The sequence below is a fragment of the Xiphias gladius genome, chromosome 24 (genome assembly GCF_016859285.1).
Source record: "Xiphias gladius isolate SHS-SW01 ecotype Sanya breed wild chromosome 24, ASM1685928v1, whole genome shotgun sequence".
NCBI lineage: Eukaryota > Metazoa > Chordata > Actinopteri > Istiophoriformes > Xiphiidae > Xiphias > Xiphias gladius.
This window is the reverse complement of record NC_053423.1, coordinates 25975137-25990866: the sequence shown is the minus strand read 5'-3', so window position 1 is coordinate 25990866 and position 15730 is coordinate 25975137. Positions and strand designations below refer to the sequence as shown.

At 45.2% G+C, this 15730-nt stretch overlaps 3 protein-coding genes across 3 annotated transcripts in view; all 3 read right to left on the bottom strand.

Annotated features, from left to right (window-relative positions):
- The window catches only part of LOC120786494 (zinc finger protein 662-like), a 10083-nt gene extending 7432 nt beyond the window's left edge, over positions 1–2651 (bottom strand). Inside the window, exon 1 of the mRNA XM_040121968.1 lies at positions 1884–2651. Within this exon, the coding sequence (XP_039977902.1) occupies positions 1884–2070 (187 nt within the window). The 5' untranslated portion in view covers positions 2071–2651. The remainder of the gene's footprint in view (positions 1–1883) is intronic.
- A 200-nt stretch (positions 2652–2851) lies between these two features.
- Positions 2852–7950, bottom strand: LOC120786605 (oocyte zinc finger protein XlCOF6-like). Its single transcript, XM_040122126.1, has 2 exons — positions 7635–7950; positions 2852–5354 (listed from the first exon to the last, which is right to left on the bottom strand). The coding sequence occupies exons 1-2, from the start codon at positions 7939–7941 to the stop codon at positions 3184–3186; spliced, it is 2478 nt and encodes an 825-aa protein (XP_039978060.1). The 5' UTR covers positions 7942–7950; the 3' UTR covers positions 2852–3183.
- Positions 7951–11248: 3298 nt separating this feature from the next.
- Positions 11249–15409, bottom strand: LOC120786611 (gastrula zinc finger protein XlCGF57.1-like). The gene is made up of 2 exons (XM_040122134.1): positions 14895–15409; positions 11249–12866 (listed from the first exon to the last, which is right to left on the bottom strand). The coding sequence occupies exons 1-2, from the start codon at positions 15178–15180 to the stop codon at positions 11362–11364; spliced, it is 1791 nt and encodes a 596-aa protein (XP_039978068.1). The 5' UTR covers positions 15181–15409; the 3' UTR covers positions 11249–11361.
- Between the last annotated feature and the right edge of the window lie 321 nt (positions 15410–15730).

Genomic DNA, 15730 nt, shown 5'->3' with positions numbered 1-15730 from the left:
TTGTCTCGCTCTGTCTCTGTGTGAATTGTGTCTTTGTCTCTCTCTCTGTCTGTGTGAATGGTGTCTTTGTCTCTCTCTGTCTGTGTGAATGTTGTCTTTGTCTCTGTCTCTGTGTGAATTGTGTCTTTGTCTCGCTCTGTCTCTGTGTGAATTGTGTCTTTGTCTCTCTCTCTGTCTGTGTGAGTGGTGTCTTTGTCTCTGTCTCTGTGTGAATGGTTTCTTTGTCTCTGTGTCTGTGTGAATTGTGTCTTTGTCTCTGTCTCTGTGTGAATGGTGTCTTTGTCTCTGTGTCTGTGTGAATGGTGTCTTTGTCTCTCTCTGTCTGTCTGTGTGAATTGTGTCTTTGCCTCTCTCTCTGTCTGTGTGAATTGTGTCTTTGTCTCTGTCTCTGTGTGAATGGTGTCTTTGTCTCTGTGTCTGTGTGAATGTTGTCTTTGTCTCTGTCTCTGTGTGAATTGTGTCTTTGTCTCGCTCTGTCTCTGTGTGAATTTTGTCTTTGTCTCTCTCTCTGTGTGAATGTTGTCTTTGTCTCTGTCTCTGTGTGAATGGTGTCTTTGTCTCTCTAGCTGTCTGTGTGAATGTTGTCTTTGTCTCTGTCTCTGTGTGAATTGTGTCTTTGTCTCTGTCTCTTTGTGAATGGTGTCTTTGACTCTCTCTCTGTCTGTGTGAATGGTGTCTTTGTCTCTCTGTCTGTGTGAATGGTGTCTTTGTGTCTCTCTGTCTGTCTGTGTGAATGGTGTCTTTGTCTCTCTCTGTCTCTGTGTGAATTGTGTCTTTGTCTCCCTCTGTCTGTCTGTGTGAATGGTGTCTTTGCCTTTCTCTCTGTCTGTGTGAATGGTGTCTTTGTCTCTTTCTCTGTGTGAATGGTGTCTTTGCCTCTCTCTGTCTGTCTGTGTGAATTGTGTCTTTGCCTTTCTGTCTGTGTGAATGGTGTCTTTGTCTCTCTCTGTCTGTCTGTGTGAATTGTGTCTTTGCTCTCTCTGTCTGTGTGAATGGTGTCTTTGTCTCTCTCTGTCTGTCTGTGTGAATTGTGTATTTGTCTCTCTCTGTGTGAATCGTATCTTTGTCTCTCTGTCTCTGTGTGAATTGTGTCTTTGTCTCTCTCTGTGTGAATCGTGTATTTGTCTCTCTCTGTCTCTGTGTGAATGGTGTCTTTGTCTCTCTCTGTCTCTGTGTGAATGGTGTCTTTGTCTCTCTGTGTCTGTCTGTGTGAATTGTGTCTGTGTCTGTCTCTGTCGTTTTGTGAATTGTGTCTTTGTCTCTCTCTGTCTCTGTGTGAATGGTGTCTCTGTCTTTCTGTCTCTGTGTGAATTGTGTCTTTGTCTCTGTGTGAATGGTGTCTTTGTCTCTGTGTGAATGGTGTCTTTGTCTCTCTGTCTCTCTCTCTGTGAATTACACATTGATGCATCATATTGTTAAATATGATGTCACAACAAAACATCAGACATGGGGGACACTTCACTGACAAGCAGTACTTTTACTGCTGATACTTGAAATAACTGAATCGGACAATACTTCTGTACTGATGTAGGATTCTGAATTCACCTGAGTAGTTTTACACTATTGGTTCTTTTACTTAAGTAAAGGATCTGAATACTTTTGCGCCAGTGCAAAATGTAAATATTCAAGGAAAGAACAAATGCCTTTGTGCTTAATAGTCAAGAGTTACTGCTAATGGAAACTGCTCACAGGCTTTTGGCTTTAAGTAGTTTTATGACATCAGACTAGTTTGAGCTTTAATTTTGGTTTAATGGTTTCCAGTTCCGTTTAACAATAGTTTGTCTGAACCGCAGCAGCGACATCTGGCGGGGAAAAAAACTCTACACACACTCAGCAGACATTTCTTTATCAAACCAACAACCAACAGCAGTATGACCAACGACCTGCAGCTCTGTCCTCCGGTCGTCCCGCAGTCTCCAGCAGTCTCCTCTCTCGCTCTATCTCCCGTTTTAACTGAAAAACTTCCTCTTCGTATTCGGTGATCGTTCTGGCAAAGCGCCGGAAAATGTCGTCGATGACGGCGCGGAGCCGCTGGTCCACAACAACCCGCAAAGCGTCGAGCTTCAACATGTTGGCACCGACTGAAAACCGACTGAAAAACGGAGCCGCTGGAGGTTTAATGTCCGTACGAACACAAACAGTAAAGTTAGATACTCTAAGACTGCGGCAGACAGGAAGCCGTCACAATAAAAGCACCGCGGAAAAGGACAGAGAGGCCGGACTTTTCTGATCACACATCAACTGTCAGGTTTCTGAAACCTTGTTCCCTTCCACGAGAATTTTCGGTATCTGCAGAAAGACAATGATTTGTTTACAATCGCATTTAATTTAAAGTTCAGAAACAAGCAGCTGTTCTCTATGAAATATGTTTGCTTTTAACATTTTAATATTTCACAGGTCCTATTAAATGTCACATTTGTCGTTTTATTCTGAAAGTTTGAGCGGAAGACCTAACCTAGCAAACTTCACCTGTCACTCTTACTGGTCTGCAAATCATGTGATTTTGAGGACTATCACATGACTAACACGTGACGTAGCAGGCTTTTTTTTGTTTGTGTGTATAAACTCACCAACCACGCGATACACAGGTGGTCAGGGAATTTATTCAAGGATCCCCTTCGGCTTTCAATGACCACAGAAACTCATTCAAGGTTCTCTGGAACATTTCCCGGACCCCAGAAACTCATTCAGTGTTTGAACCACGAACATTAGTTTATTTATTCTGGTTGCAAGGTGACTTGTTAAAAAAAAAAAAAAAAAAAAAAAATTTATGATGCTGAACTGATTTCAATGACATCACTCGTCTCATTTCACAACTTGATAGTTTTGTTTGGAGGCAAAACAAACTTTAAAAAAAAAAAAAAAAAAAAAGGAACAGACTTATTTTTTGGAGCACGTGAAGCAATTTCCTTAGCGTCATCATGGATGTCACCGCTGCAAGAAATGTCAGTACCGGAGATTGAAAAATTAAAAAAATAAAATAAAATTTTACTTTGTGAAACTGTCAAACACTATTTGAAAGTTAAAGACCAATTTTGGGTTGTGATTCTGGACCTCGTTTTGGAAACAGTTTTATGTCCCTCATGATGACCAAAGGACCATCGCAGTAGATTTCTGTTCATCAGTTCAACAATTTAACAAACCGGTTTGTAAAACCAGTATAAACACTGGTCTGTATCAACTCTACAGCTGTATGAACTCTGGTTGCAGACTGTCCTCCCTCCTGATTGGCTCTTTGCTGATCCGGACGTCCAGGTGGACCTTCATGTGGACGTCTCTGGAGCGTTTCTCCTGATAGCTCTTCCCGCAAACCCTGCAACTGTAGGGTTTCTCTCCAGTGTGGGTCAGCAGGTGTTTCTTCAGGTCGTTCTTGGTGACGAAGGCCTTCCAGCACAGGTGGCAGCTGAACGCTCGCTCTTTCTTGTGGAAGCGGATGTGGGTCTCCAGGTATCCTTTGGTGCTGAAGCTCTTGTTGCAGAGGCTGCAGCTGAAAGGCTTCTCTCCGGTGTGGGTCAGCATGTGTGCGTTCAGCCCTCCCACCTGCCTGAAGGCTTTCCCGCAGACGCGGCACTGAAATGGCTTCTCGCCTGTGTGGATCCTCTTGTGGACCTCCAGGACGTGGACCGACGCCAGGCTCTTCCCACAGGTCTCACAGGAGACACGATGCGCGGGTTTGTCTCCAGTGTGGTTCCTGATGTGCGTCGTCAGGGCGCCGTTATCAATAAATGTCTTCCCGCAGAACTCGCAGATGTACGGTCTCTCCCCGCTGTGGATCCTTTTGTGGCGCCGCAGAGCACCAGGTCGTGGGAAGGATTTACTGCAGACGCTGCAGCGGTACGGTTTGACACCGGTGTGACTACGCATGTGAGTCTCGATGTTCTGGTAGGTTTTACCGCAGATGTGACAGATTTTGCCGGCGTCTCTGTGAGTCTGCAGGTGGTCTGTCAGGGTCACTGACGGCGAGAAACTTTCCCCACAGACACCACAGACGGACTCTGCTGAGTGATTCTTTGCGTGTTTCCTCAAACTGCCTTTACTCTGAAAAGATTCGCTGCAGATTTTACAGCAGTGAGAAGTCTGAGTTGACGTCTTGGTGTCCCCTTGGACAGTTCGACTTTCCTCCATCTCAGACTTCAGGTTCTGAGATTCTGCTGGCGGCTCGGGGTCCTTGTCATCATGGATCTCCCATGAGTGACTCCTGCTGTGAGTCTTTAAGGCGCTACTCTCGACGAAGGTCTTCCCGCAGCGCTGGCAGGTGTACGGTCGCTCCCCACTGTGGATCTTCTTGTGGCGCCTCAGCGCTCCGGGTCGGGGGAAGCGTTTGTTACAGACGCTGCAGCGGTAGGGTTTGATCCCTGTGTGGCTTCGCATATGCGTCTCCATGTTCTGGAAACTCTTCCCGCAGACAGTGCAGGTCCCGCTGGTCTCTCTGTGAGACTGCAGGTGAGTCAGCAGACTGTCAGGTGAGTCCACCTGCTGTCCACAGACGCCGCAGACGCCCTGAGACTCCCTGCAGTGCATCTCAGCGTGTTTCCGTAAGAACCCTCGGCTGTGGAAGGAATCACCGCAGACTCTGCAGCAGAGCAAGGCCGACTGACAGGACTTCAGTCCTGAGGTTTGTCTTTTGTCTCTCTTTGGTTTCAGCGTCTCTGTCTGATCGTCCTCGCCCTCGTTGTCCTCACTCTGGTCTCCGTTGTCCTCTTCATGGGTCTTAAGGTGCTCATGGAGCATGTGGTTTGGGGTGAAGATCAGTCCACAAACCGGGCAGATGTCGGAGGTCCTCCTGTTGTGGATCTTCCTGTGCCTCCTCAGCGCTCCGGGTCGGGGGAAGCTCTTGCTGCAAACAGCGCAGCTGAACGGTTTGACTCCTGTGTGACTCCTCATGTGCGTTTCCATGTTCTGGAACGTTTTGCCACAGATTTCACACGTCCCGCCACCGCCGATGGTTTCTCTGTGAGATCTGAGATGGTCCAACAAACCGTCTGAGGACTCGAAACGTTCCTCACAGACCCCACAGAGAGACTCAGGGTTGTCTGCATGGGATTCCGCGTGTTTCACCAGATTCCCTTTGTGGCGGAAAGTTTTTCTACAGATGACACAGCGGTGAGTCGCCAGCTGTCTCCTGCTGCTGGATCGCCGTCCTCCATCGGTCCTCATCCTGTTTTTGTCTTTATTTCGGGAGGAGCTGTCACCGCCCCTCCAGTCGTCACCGCTGTTGTTGCTTTCGGCTGCAGAGACGTCTGAGGCGATGAAGCTGGGTGGGGCTGTGGGGGGGCGGGTGGGGTCAACCTCTGACAGCGGGGTCTGGTTTCCATCAGCGCTGGTCGTCCTGAGAGTAGATGAGCAGATGGAGTCTGAAAGGAAAATAAAATAAAAATGTAGATGAATCATTTGATCCAGCTTCATATTCAACCTCAACCGCCGACATCTGAAAAGTTTAGATTCTTTATTTTGACAGGAAGTGATGGAAGAGGTAGAGATGGGGAACAACCTGCGCCAAAGGTCCTCAGGCGGACTCGAACCATTGAAGCCAGGACATTGTCGTTCATGGTCGGTTCCCTGATTCGGCCTTTTTTATGGAGATTTCATGTACTATTTCAAAGAGCATCAGAAAAACATTCTGCTGTTTTCTAAAGCTGGCCAGACCTGATTCATTGACTCGCTGCTCCGTCCCACTTCATCAAACGTGTCCAGCTGATGAGATGCTGCTTCTGAGTTGTTATACTTTAAGACATTAACAGTAGAATTAAGACTGTTGAATAATAACTGACTGACAGGCAGCTTTATGGCTTGATGTTCACCGTGAGGTTCACTGTTTGAAAAGTGACATCGTGAACAGGAGTTTGACATTTCACCAATCAATATATCTGATTATTGATCAGCAGGCATTTAGCATGTTGTGATTGACAGTGATGTAGATCAACAAAGGAAGCCACGTATCTGTGGCGGTTGTTAGCGCCGTCGGTAATAAGGTGTTTATAACATTTGAGAACATCTGAGCAGATTTCAGCCTCTTTTCTCAACAGGTTGTAAACTGAGAACTTTTACAACATGAGCCCTGCTACAGATTTGAGGTCTTCATCAAACCCTGATTGTAAGACTCAGGTGGATCCATCTGACCCTGCCCCCCCACTGAGAAAGGATTACTGTATTACTGCACGTCATAATAGAAGACCTCGGTAGAATCGCGTTTTATTTTCAGAATTAAGGTGAATTAGTTTCCAACAGGTGCAGCTCCGTCTGTTGTAACATGGAAGCGGTGGAATAAAACATAAAGACACGTTGTGTGTCTGCACAGAACCGACAGCCCCAGTATTATCAGAAGCTGCTCCCAGACTGACTGGTTTTAACACAGGAGTCCTGTTCAGTAATGACTCACTCTGAGTTATTCCACTTCTCCGATGCTGCTGAAGCTTTATTTGCATCAGTAAAACCGATCCAAACAGTTTAATTAACTAATCACGTTTCAAACGTTATTACTTATAATGATCAATCAGAGAAGAGAACATTGTTGCACTGGCAGTTCGACGGTGGACTTTGTTCTGATGTGGATTTACATACGAGACATTTTGTCAGATTATTTATTCAACAGTAAAACTTTATTTATGATGCTGAGAACCAAAAAAAGAAAAAAAAAATCAAAGTTATAGATTAAAAATAATAATAATAATAATGGATTAATTCCAGGTTTTCTGAGGACCCTCCACATATTGTGGTCCTGGGTTCTCAGTCCCCCTCAGTCCTATAGAGGCAGGGTTTCCCCAACCAATTTAAGACTTAGGCGCAGTGACTAAACTGGATGAACATAAAAAATTAAGCTGAGAGTTCTCTACCGCTCTGGAGAGAAAGGGCATCGCACTGACTCTAGTATCGGACAGTATTTTTTTCTGAAACTTTGGTCTGACAAGTGGAGGTTGTCTTATGTTTCAGGACGGCACAACTACGTGTCCAATCATTACAACAGATATTTCTTACGGCCTTTTGCAGAGTGTTGCATTATGGGTTATTTGTAGCCTTATTATGTGGCTCGGCTAGTGAGTGCTTTCGTGTCCATCTCCCTCAGAGTTAATGAGCCTCAGTCTAACCTGCAGGAGTTTCTCTTTTAAATGAATTCAAGAGGAGTGAAAACGAGCGCACGGCGTCTCCGGGGTCTCCACTGCAGAAATGAACCAGGGAGAAGATCTGTCGAACCAGGAGGGCTCGGGCCCTCTGCAGGGTTGGGGGTTTTTCTAAAGCCACAACACAGGTTGTTATTTTTCCCAGTAACTCCAGACGTTAAGAAGAAAACAAATCCGCTCGCTGATGAAGTGAGCACTCTGTCCTGAAGTAACGCTTCACACTGAGTGATCGCACCCAGATGTTTGTTCAGCTGGACGTCTGCAGACTGAGGAACCGCAGCAGTCGATTCCTCTCTGAATCACTTTCGCTGACAGTTTTCCAGACTTTCTGAGCTCATCGTCTGGGATTACTGAACTACCTGAGGAGCGTGTTGGTCTGGGTACGGTTCCAGGTGATGTGGTGTGCCCGTTTGACCTCTGATTGGCTGACCTCCGGTTACCTGGCAACATTCAGAGCGGTGATGTGGCTCCAACATGGCGCCAGTCTGTAGAACACGGGGGGTGGCTTGAACTCACCTGTCCGGTTCAGTCGGACCACCGGGCTCAGCACGGCCTGCAGCAGCCGGCTCTGTCGCTCCAGCTGCCGCCGACACTCCTCCACCTCCCGCTCCAACAGCCCCACGATCCGCTCCGCCGCCGCCGCCAGCCGCTCGGAGAGGAGCAGCCGCAGCAGGTGGAGCAGGCGGCCTCCCGACGATCCGGACCCGCTCCTGCGCTTCTCCAACAGCCCCAAGACCTCCTCCCCGACCCGCCGGAGCTGCTCCGACACGGACTCCGCCAGACCCCGGAGCCCGCAGCGCGACGTGGTTTCAGTGAGATCCATCCCGGTAAAGCGCTCCGACCACCGGCCAGCAGGAAGGAAAACAACCCGGCGACTGTTCCGGGTCACTGGGTTCACACCGAGAGGAGAGTCTGACCCCTGCTGGACCGGAGGACACTAACACTACTGATACTGATTTCAGTAGTGTTAGTATTCATTCATTTATTAATACCAGTTAAGAGTGTGTACTACTACCGCTGCTGCCTCTAATACTGTTACTCAGGGGTGGAAAGTACATTCACTCAAGTACCGTGCTGAAGTACAGTTAGTAACTACTCGTATTTTAATTTGCTGTTAATTTCTATGTCTACTTCACAACATTTCAGAGTAAATATTGAACCTTTTACTGCTCTGCAGATTTTTCATACGAGACGCATGATCTGCCTCTAAAATATAAAACATTGCTCAGTTACAAAACCTCCTTATCAAGTCACTTTCGTCTGTTACTGAGTCGTTGACAAAAAGGGAAGAAATCTGACAGCACAGTTGTAAAACAGCAGCTTGGTTGTTTAGAGCTACAGACTCTGTTTTTTAGAGATTTTTTAAAAGACAAATTTTAAGAAAAATCTTCCTAAATACAGAATTTTTTTGCTGCACTGACCTATTTTAGGAAAGCAAACTTTTTAAGACGTAGTTATATTCAGAAATGTCTCCATGAGATCCAGGACATTATTAAATCATAAATAAAAATCCTGTGATATACATAAATGTATAATACAACACCATCAAAAGAGTCTTTTTTCTGTATAATGAGTACTTTTACTTTACTTTTGATACTTTAAGTACATTTTGCTGATAATACTTTTGTAGTTTTTCTTAAGTAAACTTTTGAATGAGGGAGTTTTACTCTAGTGGAGTATTTTCCACATTGTAGTATTAGGACTTTTACCTCAGTAAAGAATCTGAGTACTTCTTCCACCACAGCTGTTATCACTGTCAGGGCAGTACTGTACAGTTTTCAAGACCCTCTGTCTCTCAATGTGATTATTATAGGCAAAAAACAAAATAATTCCATTAAAAAAAAACTAAACTTTTGAATAAAAATAAAAATAAAAATAAAATAAATTACAAACAATATAAAAGGATCTAGTATTAATCTACCAGAACTATATTTCTGTCAGTGTGGAAACGGCTTTAAAACAGCCTTTAGACTCCTGTTCCGGGAGGTAAAACTTACAGAAAGTGTCATTTCACTGTTAAATAATAAAGAAAATGTGAAAAAATTATAATGTGAAAACTTAAACTTATTTGCGTAGCAGGTCAAACGTTTCTCAGTTCTTAAATTGTCTGAGGAAAAAACACAGAAACCAAACAAAACACGTTCAAACAAAAATCTGACTCAGAACAGAAAAACAAAAATAATGTAAAACTAAATCTCTGACTGGTTTCTTCTCCAAAAAGCTGATCAGTCAGCTCGGACTCTCCGTCGGAACGGACATAGAAAGAGACGATCGTCTGTAATAAAACCAGTTTTTCTACAGTTAATTCACAACGACTGACTTTAAAATCCTGCTGTTGGTTTTTAGAGCACTTTCCCGCTCTGAACCCTTCAGACGTCTCAGGTGTTCTGAGACCTGATCACCAGAAAAATGTGGTTCTGTGTTGTTTCCATCAAGAGAGTCAGTGAGTCCAAAGAGAGAACCAGAACAACCGATGCAGTTTTTACCTGCACTTCGGTGACAGTGACTTCACTTGTTTCTTTGATGAGGGTCAGAGATCTGGATCGCTGTTCTTTAACATCTCTGCTTCCCCTTTTCCATCATATCCATCTCGCTGAACTCATTTGACCGAAGTCTTCTAACCCATGTCAGGAACATATGAGAAGGACGAACAGTCATCCACTATCAGTGCTCGACAGGGACTAGTCCAGAATCCATCACACAAACCCCACATCAGCAAAAACGTTCCCTAACCACGAGGATGCTTGTAACGAATGCAGGGACTCACCTGCTGATCTTTCCACTTGTTTTGAAACTGTCCCCACCTACCTGAGTATTGGAATACGATATTTAAAACACTGCAAAGTGCTTGTGAAAAAACTTACTCCCAATCCATGTACGCTGGCTTTTGTCCTTCCCTACGACGCTAATCTGTCTCACTGCTAGAAGTCTCAGCCGCCACTACCCTGCTACGGACGCGTGTTTCAATCACTACATTCGAAGACTGGAGGTGGTGAACTGTATCAAGATGGAGAAATTATGATGATCCGCTAAGGAGTCTTTAAAAACCTTCAATATCCTCTGGAAACCCTTTCTAAATCACATGAAATCCTCGACACTGGTGCCTAGAGCTGAAACCATCAGTTGATCTATCGATTAGTTGATTGACAGAAAAATAATCTGCAAGTATTTTGATAATTAATAAATAGTTTCAGTCAAATTTCGAAGAAAAAAAGTGAAAAATTCAACAAATTCTCAGGTTCCAGCTTCTGAAATGGCAGGATTTGATTTCCGATGTATCTTTGTCTCGTATAAAGATATATTTTGGGGTTTTAAACTGTTGGTCGGACAAAACAAGACACATGAAGATGTCTTGTAAACTTTGTCCTTTGTGTTAAGTAATAAAATACGACACAGTACAGTGTTCAGATAGGGAATCAGAAATCCTGGACTCAGCACCTGAACTACAAAGATCTGCACGCTTTGCACACTAATCACAACTCTTCAAGAGCCAGACTCTGAGATCCACATCAAAAATGTTTGTTTCTGTTCTGTGTTGATAATAAACTGTGTTGAAAAATTAATATCAGTCAAAAATATTATCAGAATTTAAAAAAACAAACAAACAAAACTTTAAAATATGGATATCAGTCTTAAAGATCCATATCCGTTATGGTCTATGATTGCTTATTGGCTAGGGGTGCCACTAACGCCCATTTTCATGATCGATTAATCTAAAGATTATTTTGTCAAGTATTTGATTAATCGTTAAATGTATGAAATGTTAAGAAATAGAGGAAAATTGAAAACACAATTTGTCACTCAGACAAAACAAGCAAAAATATTGCAGTCCAAAACTCTAAGATAATTGATTTGCTATCAGATAGGATTAAGAAACAAACTGTCACATTTGAGAAGCTAAAACCATCAACTTTTTGGTGTTTTTGGACGATATATGACTGAAACAATAAATAAACTCTAGTATGGGACTGAAGCTCAGTGCTTCTGAGCACACATTCAAAGCTCAGGACCAGACAGTTTTTGATACTCGATGTTATTACATTTCAGTCTGCACCAGAACATTACTGAGGTTTGATATCCAGCTGTAACTGGGACCAGAACCAGACCAGAATGAGACTTTTTAAATGAAACTCAACTTGTTTATTGACAGAGAAGTTCTGGGTGAAGTAGTTTGGAACTGATGAACAAAGTTTAACCTGTTGGTTTGAGTCCAGCTCTGAGTCAACAGTCTAACACTGGTCCTTTACAGCTGGAGGAATCCTGAGTAGAAACTGTCCGTCCTCTGCTGTTCTGAGTCCTGATTCGGCTCTGGTCCAGTCTCATCCACCCCTGCTGTGTGGACTTTTAAGTGTCCGTTGAGTGATCTTTTGGCCTGGAAGCTCTTCCCGCAGACCCTGCAGCTGTAAGGTTTCTCTCCAGTGTGGATTAGCATGTGTCTCTTCAGGTCCACGTCCTGCATGAAGCCTTTCCCGCAGACCTGACACAGGAAGCGTCTCTCCTTATTGTGGAAGCGGACATGAGTGTCCAGAGTCTGTTTCTGGGTGAAGCCCTTCCCACAGAGGCTGCAGGAGAACGCCCGCTCACCGGTGTGGATCTTCAGGTGCGTCTTCAGGTTGCCGCTCTGGTTGAAGGCCTTCCCGCAGAAGCGGCAGGTGTATGGTTTCTCTCCAGTGTGGATCCTCATGTGCATCTGCAACGCCGCGTGAGCTGGGAAGCACTTCCCGCAGATGTCGCAGGTGTTGCCAACCTCGCGGTGGGAGCGCAGGTGAGCAGTGAGGCTGGCGGTGGACTCGTACTGCTGTCCGCAGAGTCCGCAGCTGCAGTTCGGGTCCTGCAGGTGGATCTCCACATGTTTCACCAAGAAGGTTTTCCTGTCAAAGGTGTCCCCGCACACTTTGCAGACGTAGGATGGCACCGAGCTGCGGTATCTCTTTGGTTTGTGGGTGTCGTCTTTCTGATGAGTCGTCATGTGTCGTCGCAGGCTGTGTTGCTTCCTGAACTCCTGACCGCAGACGCTGCAGGTGTGCACCACCTCGTCGCTGTGCTCCCGCATGTGTCGCTCTAAAGATGTCATGTGACAGAAGGCCCGGCCACAATCTTTACACTCGAATGGTTTCTCTGCAGCGTGGACGCGCATGTGTGACGTCAGGTTTCCTTTTTGGCTGAACTTCTTGCCGCAGACATCGCAGCTGTATGGTTTCTCTCCGGTGTGCAGTCGGACATGCAGCTCCTGCGCCAGGATGGACTGGAAGATCTTGCCGCAGAAGGAGCAGGTTTTACTCCTCTCTTGGTGTGTTTGCAAGTGAGCTGTCAGGTTGTCAGCTGAGTCTAAACGCTCACCGCAGAAACCGCAGCGGAGGTCTGGGTCTTTTGCACAGACCTGCAGGACGTGTTTAAGCAAGAAGCCTTTCCCCTGCAGAGCTCTTCCACAAACCTGACAGCTGAAACTCTGAGCTGGAGTTGACCTTTTCCGTTTGTTTCTGACACCGAGCGGCGGGTGGCCTCTTTTCTTTTTTCTTGGAGATCTGAGAGTCCGATTCTGCTCTGTCCAGTCGCTGTCTGGATCACCATCGCTGTGGATGACCGAGCTGCTTGGTGAGACGGGCGGATTATACGGTGGGGAGGAGGAGCGAGGCGTTGGTGTGCAAGAAACATCACTGTCGATGTGATCGAATTCAGTCTGGTTCAGGTCTGCAGGGTCTGGAGGCTGGAGGTTTGCCTGGTTCAGGTTCACTGACTGCAGCAGGTCTGAGGAGACAGAACACCTGATCAACACTGATGCACCTGACAACTTAACTTAGTAATTGATGTCATGTGTTTCCTCATGCTAAGAAAGAAATTTTACTTTGCTCTCTTACTCCGATTAAAGAGACTAAGTCTCAGAAACTGAGATGAATCTAAATCCAAGATTTAAGGTCAGCACAGACGTCACGAGTCATCACATTATATCACTGAGAGGATCTTGCTTCTAGGGACTGAAGTACTTGATTGCATCTCCAACTGTCTTCATGAGATGACAGTAAAGAGTTGTCAGCTGTCGTAGTTTATCTGAGCTCTCAGGCTATAAAAGCTGGACCGTGTACTTCTTACTTTTTTCCTCCTCCTCCAGCTGACATCCACACAGCATCACTTTTATTTTGCGCCCAAACATCTCATCAGCCAGTCCGTCACACATCCATGGTTTGCTTCCATTACTCAAGTTGCTGAGCAACAAACAATATTGTTCATTTAATTAACGTACTTTTAATTAAATTCCATGTCACATTCCCTGAGCCAGTTTGTGACAATGTGTAGCTGACACCTCTGATGTTCATGTTGTAAATATGATCTGATGTTGATATATTCACATAATTGATGGTACGACAGCACTTGGTACCCACACCTGTGCTGAATCAGGTGAAGTCTTAAAATGGACTTGACGAAGACGTGCTGTTGAAAAGTCAGAGCCGGATGGAAAACTTCTCTGGGATCAGTTATTCAGTGTGTGAGCGCCTTTCTTACTGATACACTTTTTGCGTTTTTGTGTTTTTGCCAACATGCCTGATATGATGAGAGACAAGGCTAACTGGTTGGTTTGGGAAATGTCCATCAACAAGCACCGGGGGGATGTCAACAATGAAGCGAACGATGCAGATCACGGATTCAGGATTATCATTTCCCGAAGGGAGAAGAGTCCTGCAACTTCACGTGAGAATCCCACAGTAACCTTGCAGCAAAAGCGCTCATTTGATAGGAATACACCATGAAACACAACTCTGTCAAATATACAACATTTGAAAGATCCAACTGGATACAAAGATGGTAGGTATTCCACAAGCACCGCTTGTTTTCTTCATCCTGGAGGCGGACCTTACTATGCAACAGGGCCACCGTGCTGGTGAAACCTGTCAGCCTCAAAGAAAACTGACTCGATTCCCTCACAGAGATGTTAATGTTACATATTGTTCGGATAGAAACGTCGTAGATTCTATCGTTGAAAATGTCGCCACATTTAGGTAAATTAACACTGTTTGTTAATACAACAGTGTGGTGATGCAAGTTAATCCTGGAAAAAAGGACAGTTAGGTATGAATAACTGGAAGAATGAATGACAGCTAGCTAGCTGCTAGCTAATACATTTTTTGTTCAATAAATGTCAATAATTGCTCTAAATATTATACTGTTATCATGTTCGATAAAAGTGTATTTTCCTAAATCTTGAGACACCTCACATGTGGCTAGACAGAGATTTCCCTGCCCATTACTGAGCACAAACTGGCTTTTGGTTTATTTTAACATGGCGAACACATGTAGTCGACTTCGCTAACTTCAGAAGTCACCAAGCGCCAACGACAAGCGTGTCCCACCCATGTTCACCGCTTTTTGGTTTCCCCTGGAAACACCTATGTCGTGGTCTGTTCTACTCTCAGCTTGTTTCTGTGTTTGGTTGTGTTTTGTGTATTTGCAGCGGGTGTGTTGTCAAACTGATGAAATTGTTTTCTTAATTTGCTTGTGTATTGTCTATGTGTGTATTTTTTAAGCTGTAGTGCGTTGACCTGAGGAGATTTTTCAAAGTACAAACTCAGTCTGACCAACGACACTGTAGAGCCAATTTACAGTGACACGAAGCAGAAAATCAGTAAAGCCCCACATCAGAGGAACCGGATATTTAACCGAAGAAAAACATTTAAACACGTTATCAATCTTCTGTCACCACTTCACGCTGGCTGACAGGGCTTTTATTTTGAAGCTGAACGGAAGTGTGAGTCGCTGTGTTTGCCGTCTCCGGGTCCTGACCTGCTCGGTGCAGCCTGACTTCGGGCTTCAGCACGGCGTCGAGCAGCCTCCTCTGGCGGCAGATCTCCCGCTCCGACCGCTCCACTCGGTCTTCGTACTCCGCCACGGTTTCCTCAAACAGACCGACAATCTCCTCCGCCGCCGCCGTTAGCCGCTCGGTGAGCAGCGCTCTCAGCGCCGGGATTTCAGCCGCGTCTTCTCCCTTTTCCACCCGCAGCAGAAAGTCTTCAGCGGCGGCGCTGATCCGCTCGTGTACCGACACCCGCAGCAGCTGCACGGCGCACATTTTCCTCCTTTTCTGCGCAGTTTGAGGCTTCCAGCGAACAAAGAGAGCCAGCGGGGAGGTAAACAGAGACACCGAGTTCCGCGTCGACGACAGTTCGCTTGGAGGAGCGCGAACAGCGAACAGCGACCTCTGCTGGACTGGAGGAGAGCGAGAGGCGCTGCAGACGTTTCTCACTCGGTTCAGACATTTTTGATGAGTCTGACTTCTAGAGAGCGGAGGAAGAAGTACTCAGATTACTTACTTAGACATACTCAAGTAAAAGCACAAAAGTGTCAGGATCAAACGTCAAGATATACTTGAGTACCAAAAGGGAAAGTACTCATCGAGCAGGATAATACATGTTATTGGAGAAGAACTGCTGATGCATTCAAGCGTTCCTCACTTTAATGTTTCACGTAAAGGTGATTTCATGTACTGCTGTGCAGTTTAATCTTTAATACGTCACCATTTATATGTTGGTTATACTTTGATTTAATAATTTGAATCTGCAAAGTAACTGAAGTAATCAAATAAAGTAAATAGGCTACAGTATTCTTCCCTGAAGTGTAGT